We start from the raw sequence: 21699 nt of genomic DNA on the forward strand, positions 1-21699 counted from the left end.
CAGCGTACTCTCAAATTTTGCTTTTTACCATCATTGTAAGCACACACATTATACGATACATTTATTCAACATAAGAATGAGTGAGTTTTTGTCACAACCCGGCTCGTGGGAAGTGACAAAGAGCTTTTATAGGTCCAGGGCACAAGTAATAATATATTAATAATCAATAGTTTTGCTCTTTATTTAACCATCTTACATATAAAACCTTACTCGTTCATCGAAAATTGTGAATAACTCACCACAGGTTAATGAGAAGGGTGTCCTTGAAAAGATGTACATAACTCTGCAATGTTGGGTGAGAGAGTCTCAGTCTTAAATCATTTTCCACACACAGTCTGTGCCTGTATTTAGTTTTCATGCTAATGAGGGCCGAGAATCCACTCTCACATAGGAATGTGATTTGAAAAGGCATCAGCTCGATTTGCCAAGGCAGGATACTTTGAGTGCAGCCCAATCCAGAAATCTGTCAGTGGCTCGGGAAAATACCTACGTAGTTGCGCACCCAACTCACTCAGGTGCTTCGCTATATCACATTTGACCATGTCCATAAACTTCAGTTCATTTGCACACAACAAAAATCATGCAATGATGGAAGGACCTGTGTGATGTCCTTGTTAATGCAGACAGAGAAGAGCTCCTTCTTAATCATAGCCTCAATTTTGTCCCACACATTGAATATAGTTGCGGAGAGTCCCTGTAATCCTAGATTCAGATCATTCAGGAGAGAAAAAACATCACCCAGATAGGCCAGTTGTGTGAGAAACTCGTCATCATGCAAGCGGTCAGACAAGGGAAAATGATGGTCAGTAAAGAAAACTTTAAACTAATTTCTCAATTTAAAAAAAATGTGTCAACATTTTGCCCCTTGATAACCAGCACACTTCTTTCTGTATGTTGTAAAAGTGTTACATGGTCGCTGCCCATATCATTGCATAGTGAAGGAAAAACACAAGAGTTCAGGGGCCTTGCTTTAACAAATATAACCATTTTCACTGTAGTTTCCAAAGCGTCTTTCAAGCTGTCAGGCATTCCCTTGGCAGCAAGAGCCTCTTGGTGGATGCTACAGTATACCCAAGTGGGTGGATGCTGCAGTATACCCAAGTGGCGTCGGGAGCAACTGCTTTCACGCGTGTACCCACTCCACTGTCTCCGTCATGGCTTTTGCGCCATCAGTACAGATACCAACATGAGCAGCAGCTACGTTTGGCTACCGTTTGGACCTTTAGTGGAATTCCCATGAGAGCGTAACAGTTAATGTGATTGGATGTTAATTATTTGACTAGGCTACCTGTATTTGACATTGTGTTGTTATTTCGCTGAACACTAGATGGTTACATTTTATTTTTGGCAGTGAAACGAGGATTCTCAGGGGAGAAAAAAACCTCACTCAAATGTATAGCCCCGTTAGAAAATATAAATGAACCGTTTGAAAATGTGAAGGAAAAAAATGTTTAAATTTTTTTTGAATAATACCGACCATGACCCCCAGTTTGGGAATACCTTCCCTAAACAGTGCTTAAAACAACTATTTACAGTAGGTCAATCCAGTACTATTACATCATTAAGCCAACTACTGACTGAGACAGGCAATGCTACTGACATGGATGCTTGTGAAAATTGTGAAAATATAGGGTGGTACAGGACTGGTCTATGCATCAAAGGGATGGATGTACAGAGCCATATCCAGCTCTGACAAAGTCACTGATAGCCCACATGGCTGCCAGGCTGCCATCTACCTTTGCACATAATAATTTGCCCACACAATGGTTTGAATGGTTAGACATGATTACAAAGGGCAGCAGTATTTTCATACAGTATTTATTTATTTATGTTATTTACAAAGTTGGATGAAGGGTCTTTTCACACCCATGTAGCTCAGTGAGGTAATACTGTATTAAAATGTAAAATGTAAAATATGTTATTCTCCACAAGATTCGATTTTAAAAAGTTACGTTTCACAAAATAATGTTTTTACTTCATATAGACATATTTAATCACCAGTACTAGATGCCGCGTTCTTCTACTAGTCGAACTCGGAAATGTCCAACTTACTAACTGGTTGCACGCGGCACGTGTATAACTACGCCATTTAGCAAATCAGAGTTTCCTAGTTCTGACTAGTTTGTGAACGCGGTATCACAGCACATAACGGAACTGGCTTGAGACAGCAACGAAAGTCTTGCTTCTGACGTTCTGTTTCCAGACGGACATATTTACTCAACCGAGCAAACGTGTGTTTATATTTTCCATGCTGCTTGATTTGTTGTGAATCCGCGAATAGTATGTACTAGTAAACCGCTACTGACGAACCTTTACAGAATATAGATAATGCTTCCCGATATGCAATTGCGTTAATTTGAGTGGGATTTTTCAGCAAGTAACGTTTAATCCTGTCAGACAAGCTCGCTAGCTAACGTTAGCTCACTATTGGGCTAGCAAGCTACGTTAGTTACAATGAAGATCAAACGACAAAAGCAAGACAAAAAAAACATTAGTTTCTACAAAAACAACTTCAGTTTTAGAGAGCCCTTTCAAATTCTGATCGACGGGACGTTTTGCCAGGCGGCACTGAAGAATAAAATCCAAATCAAAGAACAGATGCCGAAATACCTAATGGGAGAGGTGCAACTTTGTACTACAAAGTGAGTGGGGGTTCCTGTTGTGTTCGTCAATATCACACTGTCATGAGTTTTACCCAATGACTGTTTTTTTTACTATTCAGTTTAAATATGTGTTTTTATGTCACACAGTTGTGCTCTGAAGGAACTTTAATTAACGAAGGACCTCTATGGTGCCAAACTCATCCTGCAGCGGTATCAGGTTAGGAACTGCAAGCATTTCAAGAACCCCGTCTCTGTGTCTGCTGTCAATGCTGGAAGGGACTAATCCTCACCACTACTTTGTTGTCACACAGATATGTGTTATATCGTATCTTTATGTACCTGGGTCAATCAATGATCGAGTTTCCCTGCTTAGATGTTGCATGCATCAACCAATGGTTGTGTGCTACCTCAATTGACTGTAGTTGGGCACCAGATTGCTATAACACGGGCTTGTGTTCCTCTGCTCAGATGTTGCTGACACATGCCAGATCTTACATCTGAGCAGGGGAACGCAACCATGTGGTTAGCTGCTACGTGAAATACCTATCCAGGCGTTGAGACCTGGTATGCGTCAGCAACGCTTGAGCAGAGGAACACGGCCAATGTCCTAGACCAGGGTTCTCCAACTTGCTGGCTGAATTTGCTTCCCGGGTGGTTTTATTTGGCCCCCCAAGCTTTGAACAAGTAATTTAGATTTTTCATTGTTGGACATGACTAAACACCAAGTCATTTTAATTTTGAAAATTTGAGAGACTCATGTAAGCAAGGATTAAAGTTATTGTTTTAGTCTAATATTCTATGTTTGGGCTTTTTGTGGTCAATTTGCAGTCTATAAATTATTTGTAATTATGTTCCATCCCCCGACCAACCGCTCAAGAAAAAATCGTCCCGCCGCAGAATCTAGTTGATCATCCTTGTGCTAGACACTTGTCTCGTCAGCATCAACAACCAATAGTGCCCCCTATCTAGCTGCATGCATCCAGTTTATACCAGATGCATTGAGTCACCTCTTCCTGTCTAATGTTTAAATTTCAGGACCAAGAGGTGACATCAGGCCTGAAGAAGATCCCAGGCGTGCCACTCCTGTATATCATCCTCAACATCATAGTGTTGGACAAGCCCAGCCTATGCTCTGTGAACCATGTGCAGGCTGTGGCTCTGAGAGAGATTGTCACCCCAGCCCAGCAGCAGAGCATCAACAACCTGAAGGAGGTGCAGGGGATTGGGCAGAATGGAGAGCGCCAGGGCAAGAAGCGTAAGAGGAAAATCTCCAACCCCAACCCGCTCAGCTGCCTGAAGAAGAAAAAACAGACACAGACACAGCTGCTTAAGACTGAGGGCAAAAGGAAGAAGAGTCGGCAAAGGAAAGTCGCAAGCCAGAGGGAGGGTCCATCCCTAAAACCAACCACAAACCCCTAGTGGTAGGAAGATATGATATGTTTTGAGGGCAAGATATAACCAATGTTTTTCCCTCCCCAAAAGTTGAACTGAATATAAGACAGACATCTTTTTATATATAGATATATAGATATAGAATGTATAAAATACATAGATAATCTCTACTAAACCAATTTGCTCCTATTTGCCAGTTTAAAGGTATCCCAATTCAATGTCCGGAGAACATATTTTGAAGAAGCACACAGCCATGATGTCAGCATGCTTCTAAAAATGTATCCTTAAACAGTTCAATCTTGTTTGTTGAACATCAGAAGGTATTGATCTAAGTCATTATAGTAAGTCCATAGCAATTACACCCAATTCACTGGCTCAATGAACCAGCTATGAAAAGGATTCATTGACATGAACTGTTGAAACAGTATTCATTTTATTAGAAAAGTAACAAGTTGCTGGGCCTCAGGACTACAGGCATGGCATCATAACACTTCAGCAACAGTATCTACAAGGTGTCATTTTGGGTTTTATACAAAAAGGAGAATGCAAGTTTACCGGCGCAGAGTTAAAGGGATGAGCTAAAACATTACATGATATACAATTTCAGAAGTTTGTGGGTATCAAAACAATGCATTTGTAGCTATAAGATGAGCAATATCGTATTCAAGCTATCGAAGAATGACTGTCACAACACCTAAGCACATAAGTGAATTAAGACTTCCCAGTAATTATCATTGCATCAAAACTATCTTTTAGATTATTAATACCAAATAAGTTTCTCTATTTGCCAGAGATTACTTGACATTGAGCTGCATCAAAGAGTTGATGAATGAAATGTCATTTCTGGACACCCACAATTGAAATTTAGATTTTGTTAAATAGCTTAAAATATCTAATGCGAAAAAAGTATTATTCTGGCCAAACCATTAACATAGATAATTGATAGTATTTTCATTGACACAGTATGTGACTTAAAAGGGAATTATTCAAGTAATACCATAAAATGCAATTCAGGAGGAATTACTTGGAATAAAAAATATTTGAAACTGGAGCAGGCAATGAGGGTAGAGTTTCTATTTTAAAAAATCTACATGATTTAAACCTGTAATTAGGCAAGTACGTTAACAAATTCTTTACAATGATGGCCGACCCTGGACGGTGCTGGGCCAATTGTGCGCTGCCCTATGGGACTTCCAATCGCAGCCGAATGTGATACAGCTTGGATTCAAGCCAGGGACTGTAGTGACGCCTCTTGCACTGAGATGCAGTGCCTTGCGCCACTCTGGAGCCCATTCTCAAATCCCACAACAATGGAGACCTAAATGTCTGCCGATATAAAAACAAATTACAGTCAAGGACTGTAAAAACAGAATTAAGAACAAACCCATTGGAATGCTTGAAGCTACTACTAAAATACTATTGGTCTTCAAAATAAGATTGCTGGTGGATGCAATTCAGTTGAGTGTTTCAGAAACTTGCTCAATACTACATGCTCCTTTTGGCTAAAGGGTATAAAACATAACTTTTTTAATGGGAGAGAAATAGAACCTTGGAAAGCAACATGATTGGATTAACACTCTCACATTCTAGCAAAACACAAAGCGCTTTCATTGGATAACAAAAGCCCAAAATACACAGAATTACAATCCCACCATTCATGATTCAGAGACCTCATCCCCACACTTGACCTTTAAAAAACATTCTTATCTCAAGAAAGACAAAAACACATAGGTAAGAGGATAAAAAAAAAAGTTTCAGAGTAAAAGCAGCCAGTGTTGAGTCTCTAGATGAGGTGGAAGCGGGCTCCAGGGGTGGCGATGATGTCGCTGTATGGCTCGGTCTGGTTGAGCTCCACCGCCTGCTGCTTTTTCAGAACCAGGAAACTGTAGAACTTGGCGGCAGCCTGCTTCTTGTTGTTGTTCCTGCACAAATCCAGCAGGCTAATTTGCTGGGCTCCTGTCTTGGCCATCACCCTCTGAAGGGAGGGAGAGAACTGTTAGGTCACAGCTAACCACACCGGTCACGTGCGTTGCAAAAATAAATTGACACATACATGTTTTTCAATCATTGCACCTGCAATGCTCGCGAGCATCTGCATTGCCAGTCGCTAAAATGGAAGTTGAAATGGAAGGAATCCTGCCTCTCCCCATTGGTTTTTAGTAGCATATACCCACGTGGGTGATTGAAAGATGAACTGAGGTTGGTTGTAGTAATGCACCTTATGAAAGTTAGCTGCCAATCGCCATATAATGTCCAAAGAAGAAAAATAAGCCTGGAAGGAGGAGAGATGACTAGAAACGATTAATTTGACCGTTTTATGTGTGGATTAATTGTCGGAGTAGAGGATCTTGTGCATTTCAGGTAAAATCCCAGGACAAATTAGCTAGCAACAGCAAGCTAGCTAAATAGGACAAATTAGCTAGCAACCGCAAGCTAGCTAAATAGGACAAATTAGCTAGCAACTGCAAGCTAGCTAGCTAAATTGCCATAAATGTATAAAGCTTTTTGACCTGTTCCCAAATTAATATAATTGGTTCAGAGTTTGTTTTGATATTTCAACATGCGTGTTGTTATCGCGTTTTTGGTGTGGGGGGACAAAATCAATTTGCGCACGATGGCATCCGGTTTGGGCATGGCGTAAGACCCGGTTCTGGTTAGTAATGTAGGGGTTGTTCACTTGGTGTGTCACAACGTTTAGTCAAGTTCTCTCGTAAAAGCTCTCCTATGACATACCTGCAGGCCGTGCAGCATCTGCTGGGTTCTCTTGTTCCATCTCCTCTCCTCTCGGTCCTGGTCACCGGCCTGACCCTCCTCATCCTGTCATTGAACACACATAACATTAACTCTACATACATATTAGCATACACATTAGCCAATGTACAAGCAACACAAGACCGGAAGTAGGCCTACATATTTTGCTTCCAAAGGAACATAAGACAATAGATCAGTGATCACCAGCCATGGTCCCAAGAAAGCCAGTTTCCAGGCTATTCCTCCAGCCCTATACTAACGCACGCAATCCCATCAGCTGTTTAGTGCTTGGAACACGAGCTTGCACACCCTGTAGCTCTCCAGGACCAGGGTTGGCGGTGACCTCTGGAAAATCTTCGTGTCTATCTCACCTCGTCTGAGCCGTCCTCTCCGTCCTTCTTGTCCTTCTTCTCCTCTATCAGGTCGAGCTCAGGGAACTGGCTGAGATTGGTGCTGTCCTCGGGGGGCAGCGAGACTGTCATGTCCAACTGCTGGGACACACCTGAATGGTTGGCGGCCTGTTCCAGAGTACCCATCTGGATGGAGAGAGGAAGCATGTCTAAGTGAGTGATTGAGTAGGGGGTTGAGTATGGGCAAAAAGGTAAAAGCAGGTCAAACTTCTATCAAAAAACACTAATGAGATCTCTCAGTACATACAATATCAAATCCCAAAAGCCTTGTATGCTTGACAAACTGTCTTTAAAGTTTCCCTAGCCATGGTTAAACAGGGCCTGAGCGAAGAGAGGAGCAACGAGGCATTTACGGGCAAGCCTGGCTCTGTGTCCTGTGCCTTGCGTTTCTGGCCGCGCGTGGAGGGTGGGGGCATGACTGACTCGTCCAGGGTGGTCCTGCTGCCCTCCATGGCTGATGCCTGCAGCACACTGGGCTCCTCCAGGATGGTCTGGTCTGGAGCACATACAATTACACACAGAAAGAACATTAAAAACTATACCGAACAAGGGCAATTGAGTACAAGTACATGACTGTTATGGATGAGGTGCTTGTGTCAGATTGGGCATAGGTCTCTACCCAAGTGTACAACTTTGAATATGTCTACTACTTTGAATTTATCCATGTGTCTACTTTGAATAGTATCCTATATCTTGATATTATATCCATGCTGAGAGTTGGCCCTCTAGCCTATAATTGCATCCAATGTAGAGGATTGAACTGTTGCCATTCAGTAGTGCGTTAACTGAATGGAGTATCTCACCGATGATGTCCCTCTGCATAGCCTCCTCTCTGGGCACCTCAGGGTTCTCCAAGTCCTTTAGGAACTCATCCAGGCTGTCTGCCTCACCTCCCTTCCTCCTCTTCCTCATTTCGTCTGGCACCAGGGGGGTTAGGGTGCGGGTGAACATCTACAGAAAGAAAGGGACAGAGAGTGAGAGGGGGAGAAAGAGGGAGAGAGGATAGAGTCAGTGCTGAAAAAATGAAGAGGCGAGGTAGCAACAACATGCACAAGCCCCTAAAAGTAGTGGCTACACTGGCCTCAAACTAATTGTTGAGAATAGAAACATATCTAGAAAAGCTCTAATGAAAGAGGTTCAGGAACTAACATGCACACATCTGGGGGGAAACCAGAAAGCCATTTCCAGGTGCTGGATTGAGAACAATAACACAGTAAACAGCCCTTGTTTGTCTAACTACCAGACCAGTTGCTGGGTTACCTTGAGAAGCCTGCTGTTCCAGAGGGGCTGTGCTGGCAGGGAGAAGAGCTTCTCCACGCCTCCAGTCTCTTTCCACATCATCAGCTTCTTGGTGGGCGGCGCAAGGTCCAGCGTGGTGACGATGTCAGAGTAGTCGCTGAGCTGAGCACGGATGGTCTTGCTGTCCAGCTCCTTCAGGTTGTCCACAATTAGCTTCCTCTTCCTCTTGGCTTTGGTTTCCTTCACTGTGAGTTGTAAAGAGAAAGATAACTTAAGTGAATAGTGGTGACATTTGGTGGCAGAAGTAGGATCCAGGGTGAAAGGGATGCCTTGAAAGACAAGCAGACCTCAAAGTGTTGATAATGTCTTGAGTGCTGCTAAACTCAAAGAAAAGCAGTGATGCTACTAATTGAGTATGTTATGGCACAGGCCTATCTGATGTAGTGACAGACATAACAGTACGGGTTTGTTATAATATAACATGAATATCAATATTTATTGAGGTTGTGTGCAGACCTGTGATGTCGATGGGCTCCAGGGCGAAGGCCTCCTCCTCGTTGTGTACCAGCGTGGTCTGCTCTGTCTGGTCCTGCATGGCGGGCAGGAGCTCCGCTGGGCCTGAGTCTGGGCTGTCTGGACCTCCCGCTGCACACACACAGTGTACAAAACATAAGAAATGTAGAGGGGGAGGAGACTGTTTTTATGAGTAAGTTCATGTTTAAGTTTTACTCAGCACTGTCAACACTTTCTAGTCAAAACTTACAAGCCATAAAAAAAAGCCACATTCTACCTACAACCAGCACTGCAGCGGTAATGAATGCGCAGGAAAGTGTATTGATAGGCTTGTGTTATTATTAGCGGAGTGGGTCTTTTTTATATGTACACTACCGTTCAAAAGTTTGGGGTCACTCAGAAATATCCTTGTTTTTGAAAGAAAAGCACTTTCCCTCCATTAAAATAACATTAAATTGATCATAAATACAGTGTAGACATTGTTAATGTTGTAAATGACTAATGTAGCTGGAAACAGCAGATTTATAAAAAAATATATATACAAAAATGTAATATCCATTATCAGCAACCATCACTCCGGTGTTCCAATGGCACATTGTGTTAGCTTATCATTTTAAAAGGCTAATTGATCATTAGAAAACCCTTTTGCAATTATGTTAGCACAGCTGAAAACTGTTGTCCTGATTAAAGAAGCAATAAAACTGGCCTTCATTGGACTAGTTGAGTATCTGGAGCATCAGCATTTGTGGGTTCGATTACAGGCTCAAAATGGCCAGAAACAAAGACCTTTCTTCTGAAACTCGTCAGTCTATTCTTGTTCTGAGAAATGAAGGCTAAAGAAGGCCAGTTTTATCGCTTCTTACACCCATGTAGATATTCCATTTAAAAAAATCAGCCGTTTCCAGCTACTGGAGTCATTTAGAACATTAACAATATCTACACTGTATTTCTGATCAATTTGAAGTTATTTTAAAACGAACAAAAAAACTTTTGATCAGGTGTGTGTGTATTACACACACATATATATACATACATACAGTGCCTTGCGAAAGTATTCGGCCCCCTTGAACTTTGCGACCTTTTGCCACATTTCAGGCTTCAAACATAGATATAAAACTGTATTTTTTTGTGAAGAATCAACAACAAGTGGGACACAATCATGAAGTGGAACGACATTTATTGGATATTTCAAACTTTTTTAACAAATCAAAAACTGAAAAATTGGGCGTGCAAAATTATTCAGCCCCCTTAAATTAATACTTTGTAGCGCCACCTTTTGCTGCGATTACAGCTGTAAGTCGCTTAGGGTATGTCTATCAGTTTTGCACATCGAGAGACTGACATTTTTTCCCATTCCTCCTTGCAAAACAGCTCAAGCTCAGTGAGGTTGGATGGAGAGCATTTGTGAACAGCAGTTTTCAGTTCTTTCCACAGATTCTCGATTGGATTCAGGTCTGGACTTTGACTTGGCCATTCTAAGACCTGGATATGTTTATTTTTGAACCATTCCATTGTAGATTTTGCTTTATGTTTTGGATCATTGTCTTGTTGGAAGACAAATCTCCGTCCCAGTCTCAGGTCTTTTGCAGACTACATCAGGTTTTCTTCCAGAATGGTCCTGTATTTGGCTCCATCCATCTTCCCATCAATTTTAACTTAATTTTCCCTGTCCCTGCTGAAGAAAAGCAGGCCCAAACCATGATGCTGCCACCACCATGTTTGACAGTGGGGATGGTGTGTTCAGGGTGATGAGCTGTGTTGCTTTTACGCCAAACATAACGTTTTGCATTGTTGCCAAAAAAGTTCAATTTTGGTTTCATCTGACCAGAGCACCTTCTTCCACATGTTTGGTGTGTCTCCCAGGTGGCTTGTGGCAAAATTTAAACGACACTTTTTATGGATATCTTTAAGAAATTGCTTTCTTCTTGCCACTCTTCCATAAAGGCCAGATTTGTGCAATATACGACTGATTGTTGTCCTATGGACAGAGTCTCCCACTTCAGCTGTAGATCTCTGCAGTTCATCCAGAGTGATCATGGGCCTCTTGGCTGCATCTCTGATCAGTCTTCTCCTTGTATGAGCTGAAAGTTTAGAGGGATGGCCAGGTCTTGGTAGATTTGCAGTGGTCTGATACTCCTTCCATTTCAATATTATCGCTTGCACAGTGCTCCTTGGGATGTTTAAAGCTTGGGAAATCTTTTTGTATCCAAATCCGGCTTTAAACTTCTTCACAACAGTATCTCGGACCTGCCTGGTGTGTTCCTTGTTCTTCATGATGCTCTCCGCGCTTTTAACGGACCTCTGAGACTATCACAGTGCAGGTGCATTGTATTTATCATCATTAGTCATTTAGGTCAGCATTGGATCATTCAGAGATCCTCACTGAACTTCTGGAGAGAGTTTGCTGCACTGAAAGTAAAGGGGCTGAATAATTTAGCATTTTTCAGTTTTTGATTTGTTAAAAAAGTTTGAAATATCCAATAAATGTCGTTCCACTTCATGATTGTGTCCCACTTGTTGTTGATTCTTCACAAAAAAATACAGTTTTATATCTATGTTTGAAGCCTGAAATGTGGCAAAAGGTCGCAAAGTTCAAGGGGGCCGAATACTTTCGCAAGGCACTGTACATACATATATGAACATTTCACTTTCTCTGGTCATAGGAGTAACATCCCTGCCCCGCCCCCCTTTCGGAAAAGCTGACCACGACTCCATTTTGTTGATCCCTGCCTACAGACAGAAACTAAAACAAGAGGCTCCCACGCTGAGGGCTGTCCAACGCTGGTCCGACCAAGCTGACTCCACACTCCAAGACTGCTTCCATCACGTGGACTGGGATATGTTTCGTATTGCGTCAGATAACAATATTGACGAATACGCTGATTCGGTGTGCAAGTTCATTAGAACGTGCGTTGAAGATGTCGTTCCCATAGCAACGATTAAAACATTCCCTAACCAGAAACCGTGGATTGATGGCAGCATTCACGTGAAACTGAAAGCGCGAACCACTGCTTTCAATCAGGGCAAGGTGACTGGTAACATGACCGAATACAAACAGTGCAGCTATTCCCTCCGCAAGGCTATCAAACATGCTAAGCGTCAGTACAGAGACAAAGTAGAATCTCAATTCAACGGCTCAGACACAAGAGGCATGTGGCAGGGTCTACAGTCAATCACGGACTACAAGAAGAAATCCAGCCCAGTCACGGACCAGGATGTCTTGCTCCCAGGCAGACTAAATAACTTTTTTGCCCGCTTTGAGGACAAAACAGTGCCACTGACACGGCCTGCAACGAAAACATGCGGACTCTCCTTCACTGCAGCCGAGGTGAGTAAGACATTTAAACGTGTTAACCCTCGCAAGGCTGCAGGCCCAGACGGCATCCCCAGTCGCGCCCTCAGAGCATGCGCAGACCAGCTGGCCGGTGTGTTTACGGACATATTCAATCAATCCCTATCCCAGTCTGCTGTTCCCACATGCTTCAAGAGGGCCACCATTGTTCCTGTTCCAAAGAAAGCTAAGGTAACTGAGCTAAACGACTACCGCCCCGTAGCACTCACTTCCGTCATCATGAAGTGCTTTGAGAGACTAGTCAAGGACCATATCACCTCCACCCTACCTGACACCCTAGACCCACTCCAATTTGCTTACCGCCCAAATAGGTCCACAGACGATGCAATCTCAACCACACTGCACACTGCCCTAACCCATCTGGACAAGAGGAATACCTATGTGAGAATGCTGTTCATCGACTACAGCTCGGCATTCAACACCATAGTACCCTCCAAGCTCGTCATCAAGCTCGAGACCCTGGGTCTCGACCCCGCCCTGTGCAACTGGGTACTGGACTTCCTGACGGGCCGCCCCAAGGTGGTGAGGGTAGGCAACAACATCTCCCCGCTGATCCTCAACACTGGGGCCCCACAAGGGTGCGTTCTGAGCCCTCTCCTGTACTCCCTGTTCACCCACGACTGCGTGGCCACGCACACCTCCAACTCAATCATCAAGTTTGCGGACGACACAACAGTGGTAGGCTTGATTACCAACAACGACGAGACGGCCTACAGGGAGGAGGTGAGGGCCCTCGGAGTGTGGTGTCAGGAAAATAACCTCACACTCAACGTCAACAAAACTAAGGAGATGATTGTGGACTTCAGGAAACAGCAGAGGGAACACCCCCCTATCCACGTCGATGGAACAGTAGTGGAGAGGGTAGCAAGTTAAGTTCCTCGGCATACACATCACAGACAAACTGAATTGGTCCACTCACACAGACAGCATTGTGAAGAAGGCACAGCAGCGCCTCTTCAACCTCAGGAGGCTGAAGAAATTCAGCTTGTCACCAAAAGCACTCACAAACTTCTACAGATGCACAATCGAGAGCATCCTGGCGGGCTGTATCACCGCCTGGTACGGCAACTGCTCCGCCCTCAACCGTAAGGCTCTCCAGAGGGTAGTGAGGTCTGCACAACGCATCACCGGGGGCAAACTACCTGCCCTCCAGGACACCTACACCACCCGATGTTACAGGAAGGCCATAAAGATCATCAAGGACATCAACCACCCGAGCCACTGCCTGTTCACCCCGCTATCATCCAGAAGGTGAGGTCAGTACAGGTGCATCAAAGCTGGGACCGAGAGACTGAAAAACAGCTTCTATCTCAAGGCCATCAGACTGTTAAACAGCCACCACTAACATTGAGTGGCTGCTGCCAACACACTGACACAACTCCAGCCACTTTAATAATGGGAATTGATGGGAAATTATGTAAATATATCACTAGCCACTTTAAACAATGCTACCTTATATAATGTTACCTACCCTACATTATTCATCTCATATGCATACGTATATACTGTACTCTATATCATCGACTGCATCCTTATGTAATACATGTATCACTAGCCACTTTAACTATGCCACTTTGTTTACATACTCATCTCATATGTATATACTGTACTCGATACCATCTACTGTATCTTGCCTATGCTGCTCTGTACCATCACTCATTCATGTATCCTTATGTACATATTCTTTATCCCCTCTTTATCCCCTTACACTGTGTATAAGACAGTAGTTTTGGAATTGTTAGTTAGATTACTTGTTGGTTATTACTGCATTGTCGGAACTAGAAGCACAAGCATTTCGCTACACTCGCATTAACATCTGCTAACCATGTGTATGTGACAAATAAAATTTGATTTGATTAATTTGTGCATGAGGCAGAAATAATGCGGTGCAACTCGAGTTTCGCTATCAGCTGGAAGACGGTGTCCCTATTCGGTCAATGTCAGTGGAGGGACGATGAGAGGCGGACCCTGTCTGCTCCCTTTGCTGAGACAGACCATCTGATGCAGGCTTCATCAGCCCAGTAAAATAAATAAGCTAATTATAAAAAATGTATGCACACTCAGCTGTGCATCACAAGTAATACAACAACGGATCATATAGCCTACCTCAAATTATTCTGAGAAGAACAATGCATTGGCAAGACAAGCAAAGACCATATGCAATGATGTTTTGAGCCTATAGCCTACTGCACAAACCTCATTACTACAGTACTGTTTTTAATAGGTTAATGTTGCATAGGCTCACATTTTTTAAGTAATGTTTTAAAAAATCTGAACAGTAGATCTCAGCTTGCAGTTTGACACAAAGTTATCTTGACTCAAAAAAGGTTGGTGACCTTTTTGTACCATCTAAATATCGGTGTGAAATATATTTTCCATAACCACAAAGTGTTTTTAGCTGTTTGAAGCTGGTGTACGAAATTTCAGTACAGAAAGTATAGAAATAGCGCACATAGAATATATCCACCACTTCTTAGACTTGCTTTCAATGAGAACAACAGCTGTAACACACATTTCTATGTCATGTCCATTTGAAAACGTTACATATTGCAGCTTGAAAATGTAAAGTCACTTTTGGGAACAGCAAATGGTAAGTGTTGCAACTCACGTGAGAGGGCATCAAAGTCATCTTCGTCATCGTGGTCCTGCAGTCTCAGCACGCTCTCGGTGATGATGGGAGGGTCGTCGAAAATGCCATCCCCAGCCTCGTTACTGAGGAGCTTGTCAACTAGAGACAGACAGGAGTGGCAATGCTCAGCAGGCGTTAAAACCTTAGCAAACAGGGTTTTTACACCAGACACATTCATTAATGTAAACAATTAATTGGCCACATTAGTCCCAATTACATCTCCTTCCTCCCATACCTGGGCACACTTCAGGAGGAAGGATATATTATTGGGACACACACAAGAGACAAGGAAAGAAAAGCTTGTAACATAATTTTGACATATCACAACCCAGGATATCCTTCCTTCTTACCCAGCATGCCTCCCTCGCTCTCAGCCATGGGGTCCTCTCCGAAGTCATCTTTGTACTGGTCGTATTCCAGGTGGTTGGAGTTGTCTGGGATCTGGGCAACCGAGGTCTCTGGGTCTAGGAGCAGGTTAGAGGCTGACGCCCTGTGGATGATGTCCACCTCGAAGGCATTCTCCTCACGCATCATCTCCCGGTCGTCCATTCCAAAGTCAGCTGAAGGGGGAGAACATCAAGTATGTTTAGAATGAATTTTTGCAAGTGTACATACAGCGGTAATGAGTGGCGGTGTTTGTCGCACTAGGAAGGGAGGAGCTTGGAATGGGATGAGATATGCACCCATACTCCAGCCTTTCAAGCATCTGCATGAATATGAAACCACGGTAAAAACATGGTAGACCACTACCAAGCATTTGCTATCACCTATCCAGATCAGTGCGGATGAGGTGAAGGAGTTGAAGAAAGGAAACCACTACAGACTATTGAGATGCAGCCAAGGTTTAGTTTGAGGAGTGAGGTGGTGAAAGGAATGGCCTAGGAGGCCTGCTATGTACCGAAGTCATTCTCCTGCAGCAGGCTCAGGTTGCCCACCTCCTCCCTCATGGTGATCTCTTCCACTCGACTCTGGTTCAATGTGAATTGCTTGGTGACGTCGATATCGCTGCAAAGACAACATAAATCACTAACACCGAATGAAGGAACATCTAATGCACTTGATACAAGCAAATCAATACTCGTAAGAGCATACAGAACATATACATCAATGGAGACAGAGAACTCGTCGATGCTACATGAAAAATCTCAAAAAACACATTTCCTCTGATGACATGCAGGACTTACTCTAGGTCTGGTAGTGGCTGGTCGAAGTCGTGGAACTCTTCTGGCATGGTAATGGCGTTGTAGGCAGCTTCTCTGTTCTCCTCTGGCAGATCCACCACACCTGAGAGGGCAGGGATGGAGGCAGGGGTCAGGCTAGCACAGACCCACATAATACACAGCCATAACATCTTCCTACAATGTCAGTACAGTCTAGCAGCCCAGTGTGCCTCTTACAAGTTTCATATTGGGACTCTTTCAGGAGCCCCCAATTTCAGTTTATTCAACAGTATATGAAAATGCCAAATATAAACAGCAAAATTAAGATTTAAATGAGAGGGAGGTTGAGCCAAAATGTAACTCGGAGTCTTGAATGTAAAAAAAGCGAAGAATATGTTGGACCAGTCAAGCCCCCTAGACAATACATTACCTGGTCTGAAGGCCATCTTGATCTTGATGAATGCCTCATTACAGTCGGCCAACAAGTACTTGGCTTTCCTGTTGTAGATCCTCACCACCCCCAGGAGCAGATGACCTGATGTACGCAGGGCCATTTTCACCTGGACAAAAACTTCAAATCAGCATCTACAACTATAGTATGCTCATCCGCCATGTCTTGACTAGAGGTCGACCGATTATGATTTTTCAACACAGATACCGATTATTGGAGGACCAAAAAAAGACGATACCGATTAATCGGACGATATCTAACAATCACAACAATACTGAATGAACACTTATTTTTACTTAATATAATACATCAATAAAAATCTATTTAGTCTCAGATAAATAATGAAACATGTTCAATTTGGTTTAAATAATGCAAAAACAAAGTGTTGGAGAAGAAAGTAGAAAAGCTAACGTTTAAGTTCCTTGCTCAGAACATGAGAACATATGAAACCTTTTAACACGAGTCTTCAATATTCCCAGTTAATAAGTTTTAGGTTGTAGTTATAGGACCACTTCTCTCTATACCATTTGTATTTCATATACCTTTGACTATTGGATGTTCTAATAGGTACTTTAGTATTTCCAGCCTAATCTCAGGAGTTGATAGGCTTGAAGTCATAAACATAAACTTGAAGCATTGCGAAGAGCTGCTGACAAACACAGCAAAGTGCTGTTTAAATGAATACTTACGAGCCTGCTGCTGCCTTCCACCGCTCAGTCAGACTGCTCTATCAAATCATAGACTTAATTATAATATAATAACACACAGAAATATGAGCCTTAGGTCATTAATATGGTCAAATCTGGAAACTGTCATTTCGAAAACAAAACGTTTATTCTTTCAGTGAAATACGGAACCGTTCCATATTTTATCTAACGGGTGGCATCCATAAGTCTAAATATTGCTGTTACATTGCACAACCTTCAATGTTATGTCATAATTATGTAAAATTCTGGCAAATTAGTTCGCAACGAGCCAGGCGGCCCAAACTGTTGCATATACCCTGACTCTGCGTGCAATGAACGCAAGAGAAGTGACAATTTTCCTAGTTTAATATTGCCTGCTAACATTAATTTATTTTAACTAAATATGCAGGTTTAAAAATATATACTTCTGTGTATTGATTTTAAGAAAGGCATTGATGTTTATGGTTAGGTACATTCCTGCAACGATTGTGCTTTCTTCGCAAATGCACTTTTGTTAAATCATCCACTGTTGGACAAAGTTGGCTGTCTTTGTTAAGAAGAAATGGTCTTCACACAGTTCGCAACGAGTCAGGCGGCCCAAACTGCTGTATATACCCTGACTCTGTTGCACAGAACGCAAGAGAAGTGACACAATTTTCCTAGTTAAAAGAAATTCATGTTAGCAGGCAATATTAGCTAAATATGCAGGTTTAAATATATATACTTGTGTATCGGTTTTAAGAACAGCATTGGTGTTTATGGTTAGGTACACATTGGTGCAACTACAGTGCTTTTTTCGCGAATGCGATTGTTAAATCACCCGTTTGGCGAAGTAGGCTGTTATTCAATGATAAATGAACAGGCACTGCATTGATTATATGCAAGGACAAGCTAGATAAACTAGTAATATCATCAACCATGTGTAGTTAACTAGTGATTATGTTAAGATTGATTGTTTTTATAAGATACGTTAAATGCTAGCTAGCACCTTACCTTGGATCCTTGCTGCACTCTCATAACAGGTAGTCAGCCTGCCACGCAGTCTCCCCGTGGAGTGCAATGTAATCGGCCATGATCGGTGTCCAAAAATGCAGATTACCGATTGTTATGAAAACTTGAAATTGGCCCTAATTAATCGGCCATTAAGATTAATCGGTCGACCTCTGGTCTTGACCCACAGCCAGCGAGTTGAAAATTGACCTTCTTCTACTGGTTTACACAACACTACCCTTACGGCAACATTACTTTAATAGAGACTAGACACATGATTGAAACACATAATAGAAGCCCTGTATCAATGATCACTTGTTTACCTTAGGGCAGATGATGCTCTCCACACTGCTCTCCAGGTTGCATTCAAACACATGAGCCTTGGTGAGCTTCTTATCCCAATGGGCCGCTAGCCAGATCTTGGCCAGCGGCCCACGTTTGCTGAGGACAAAGTGAGCATAAAACATTGTCCCAGCACCTTCTCACCTAAGGGTGAGGGGGGGACACCAACCTGCAGGGACAAAGGTTAGAAAAAACATCCAATCACAAGAAGTGATACACTTTGATGGTCATATTGAATAAGGAAAGATTGGACTTTGAGAAATACATTTGATTTATTTACACTTTGCATTAGTCAATTTGACTGTGTTATCAGTCCTCTCTGCTGGCCGACCAAAAAAACTCACACTACATTGCATGAGGAAAGTGCGTTGTGGATAAATGCTAATAAAATGAACAAATAACAATGATTGAATACTAAGAAATTAGATTAAGTAATTAAACCAATAACAATCGGGTAATTTTGTGATTTCTTTACTCAAGCTAACTAGTTAACGTAAACTCACCCCATTCCATACAAATGTGCGCAACCGCAACATTCAAACGAGGCTACAAAGAAAACTAATGGCACTGTAGCGACTGTGTTGACGTCAAAATCGGGGGTGTGAACTAGGTTTCTATTCAAGCGTTGATCGACATGATAATGGCTCTATAGTATTGGAGAAAAGTTGATAAAACTGACCCTCCGTTACATCTTGACGTGTCATGTCGTAAAGTACAGCATGCATAAAGCAACTATTTATGTCTTACAATCTCTCTCCACCAGGTGTAGCACTTCTATCATCCTTTAAAAACAAGAAATGGATAGTGATGGATGGGGGGATACCTAGTCATTATTGCATGCGATCATCATTCTCAAAGCTGCTGTTTTACTTCTAAGATCACTTTAGCACCGCCCTAAAAACCCGATTCAAATTCGACACAAACCTTCAAATGGGTATGTAATGATACATTATATAAACTCTTTATAGTGTTTTATTTACATTTTAGAGGCGATAAGGTGATAAGTTGGGCAGATCGAGTGAAAAAAAAGAGCAATTTTCCCACACAACATCTCTCCTTCTCACTACCACGCATTAGTTTCGCTTCCCCACCCGCCATTTTTTTAAAGACCCGACGGGGCTCATTGCCTGCTTGAATTATGCAGAAACGGGCAGCGTTTAGGTCATGTAATTTATTCCGTTGGAAAGGGGAGAAATTGTGCTTTACAATGGTATTGACATTACAGTTGATCTGGAAGTATTACGTTTTGGGGGGCTAAAATAAGGGCAATTGTACGGACCAAGGCGATGTACGAGTTTACGTTAGCGACTGAGGCCCAATATGAGCGCTGTCCTGATCTTGACTCGGTACTGTTTGTTTTAATCAGACCCTCATGATGCACCTGTTTATATATCCTAAATAGGTGCCCCACTGACGCCATCGCAGGGTTGGCATTATGCCTATTATCTTAACATCTTCATTTTCATATAGAATTAGCTTGAGCACTTCATACCATTTTAATTCCACAGTGAACAGAATTGTCCATCTCTTAGGGATCATAGTCCCCATACCGCAGAGGCGATCTCATGTTAGCCCTTGTCCTAGTGTTGAACTGGTAGCATATTGTTCTTCTGTGCATAACTCACGTCGGAGAGTTTGGAAAGTTCAAGCATAATCCTTTACTCTGGAATAACATGTTACAGGACACAACATCCTAATCAGACACTCATAATGCACCTGTTTATATATCCTAAATAGGTGCCCCCCTAACGCCATCTCTGGGTTGGCATTATGCCCATTATCTTAACACCGTCCAAGTGGAGGGGGGCGTAGGTTGGCACAGAGCTGGTTTTCGTAAATTGAACCACATACTGTATTTAAACACATCGGAACATTTATTAACAATGGACAACTAGCTCAGTTGTCAAAAATGATAATACAAAACTCGAGTACCTACTTAAATTAGTTAGGAAGCCAATAGTTTGAATTGTAAAGAAAAATAAAAGATCCGGGACCTCGGCGCGAACCCAACTAGCTAACCGTAACCAGCAATCTTTTGAGGTTTTGCAGGAGACGCGCACGCCACAGTGATCAGAATTAATGTCGATACATATTGGTACAGTATAGTGTTCCAGTTTAATAAACCAATGTGAATGTACTGTAGCTAAATACCCACAGTATAACAGGTCGGTAGTTAGCATAATATGCTAACTAATGTTACCGACCAGTGACACTGTGTGCAACGTACAGTAATCAACAACCTCCTGTCATTTCCAAAACAGAGCGCGTATTGTGATATGATTTTGTTGGTTCGTGTCTACAAAATCGGAATCTAACATGCAAAAAATGTTGCTTCATTCCAGTACATGAAAATATATTTAAAATGTAAACAACTCACCAATTACGCTCCAATTGTAGTTTTTTTTTTTGGCGGCCGTAGTTTACTTTTTTCCACTCCTCCTCCCACTAAAAACAAACATAATGGCGCTGACTTTTTAGTTTCTTCCGCCCGCCCAAAGATTATTTTCAAATCCACAGGATGTTTACAAGACCGTCAGCGGTTTCTACTAGTTACCGCCACGAAGTCAAAATTGTATATTTGGTAAAAATGTATGAAAACAAAAATGAGCTTTTAGGTCTTACTATGTGGTTAGGTTTTAAATCACATTTTAATCAGATATATTTCTGAAATAGGCGGGGTTTATGACTTTGTGGCTGTGGTTACTAGTGACGACTCAAGTAAGCGGGTGGGGTCAGGCAACAGCGATTTAAAAAAAATATCTTAACCAAGATCAAACAGACCCTGTCGTTTCCAACCGGAACAAATGAGTCATGGTAGGCAGAGCCAAAACACGAGCTAACGAGATCACATTTGCCTGTTCTAAGCAGGTATCTGCATATTTCCATTAGGGAACGCCTACTCTGTGAAATGTGACTGTGCAATAGCTAAATTCGCCTTTGCAGTCCTTCTAAACAACGCGATATTTTAAAACTTTGGCAAATAATTAAGTCTATAAAACTTAGTCCACTCTGTTCAAAACATATTCTAGTTGTGGGAACAGAAAACAGTATTGAGATAAAAATTTTAATCGGATGAGAACATTTGCAGAATGTCACTCAAAGTCCATCTCCTGGCCACTGGACTCTGGCCACTGGACTTTGATAGGTAGTGGAAACTCCATGCAGTTGCTTCACATGTCTA

The 21699-nt window shown here is 42.3% G+C and overlaps 1 protein-coding gene and 1 long non-coding RNA gene across 5 annotated transcripts; one reads left to right on the forward strand and one right to left on the reverse strand.

Moving 5' to 3' along the window:
- The first annotated feature begins 447 nt into the window (after positions 1-447).
- LOC110496111 (uncharacterized) lies at positions 448-5044 on the forward strand. Its single transcript, XR_016488487.1, has 3 exons — positions 448-2642; positions 2751-2820; positions 3639-5044. It is a non-coding gene; the product is annotated as an uncharacterized LOC110496111 (long non-coding RNA).
- Positions 4410-21367, reverse strand: LOC110496110 (double-strand-break repair protein rad21 homolog A). Of its 4 annotated transcripts, none has more exons than XM_090208499.1 (15): positions 20896-20965; positions 18180-18687; positions 17190-17222; positions 16480-16609; positions 16074-16173; positions 15788-15894; positions 15240-15449; positions 14869-14988; positions 8912-9040; positions 8417-8640; positions 7960-8107; positions 7510-7652; positions 7118-7282; positions 6729-6812; positions 4410-5970 (listed from the first exon to the last, which is right to left on the reverse strand). In XM_090208499.1, exons 4-15 carry the CDS (start codon positions 16601-16603, stop codon positions 5779-5781), a joined length of 1746 nt encoding a protein of 581 aa, XP_090064625.1. In that variant the 5' UTR covers positions 16604-16609; positions 17190-17222; positions 18180-18687; positions 20896-20965; the 3' UTR covers positions 4410-5778. The 4 variants fall into 4 exon arrangements, with proteins under 4 accessions (XP_090064625.1, XP_090064624.1, XP_021427485.3 ...); XM_090208498.1 differs by having other exon boundaries at positions 17190-17227; XM_021571810.3 differs by lacking the exon at positions 17190-17222 and having other exon boundaries at positions 18500-18687; positions 20896-21367.
- Between the last annotated feature and the right edge of the window lie 332 nt (positions 21368-21699).

Source organism: Oncorhynchus mykiss, chromosome 18, assembly GCF_057628025.1.
Source record: "Oncorhynchus mykiss isolate SJ-2025 chromosome 18, ASM5762802v1, whole genome shotgun sequence".
Classification (NCBI taxonomy): domain Eukaryota; kingdom Metazoa; phylum Chordata; class Actinopteri; order Salmoniformes; family Salmonidae; genus Oncorhynchus; species Oncorhynchus mykiss.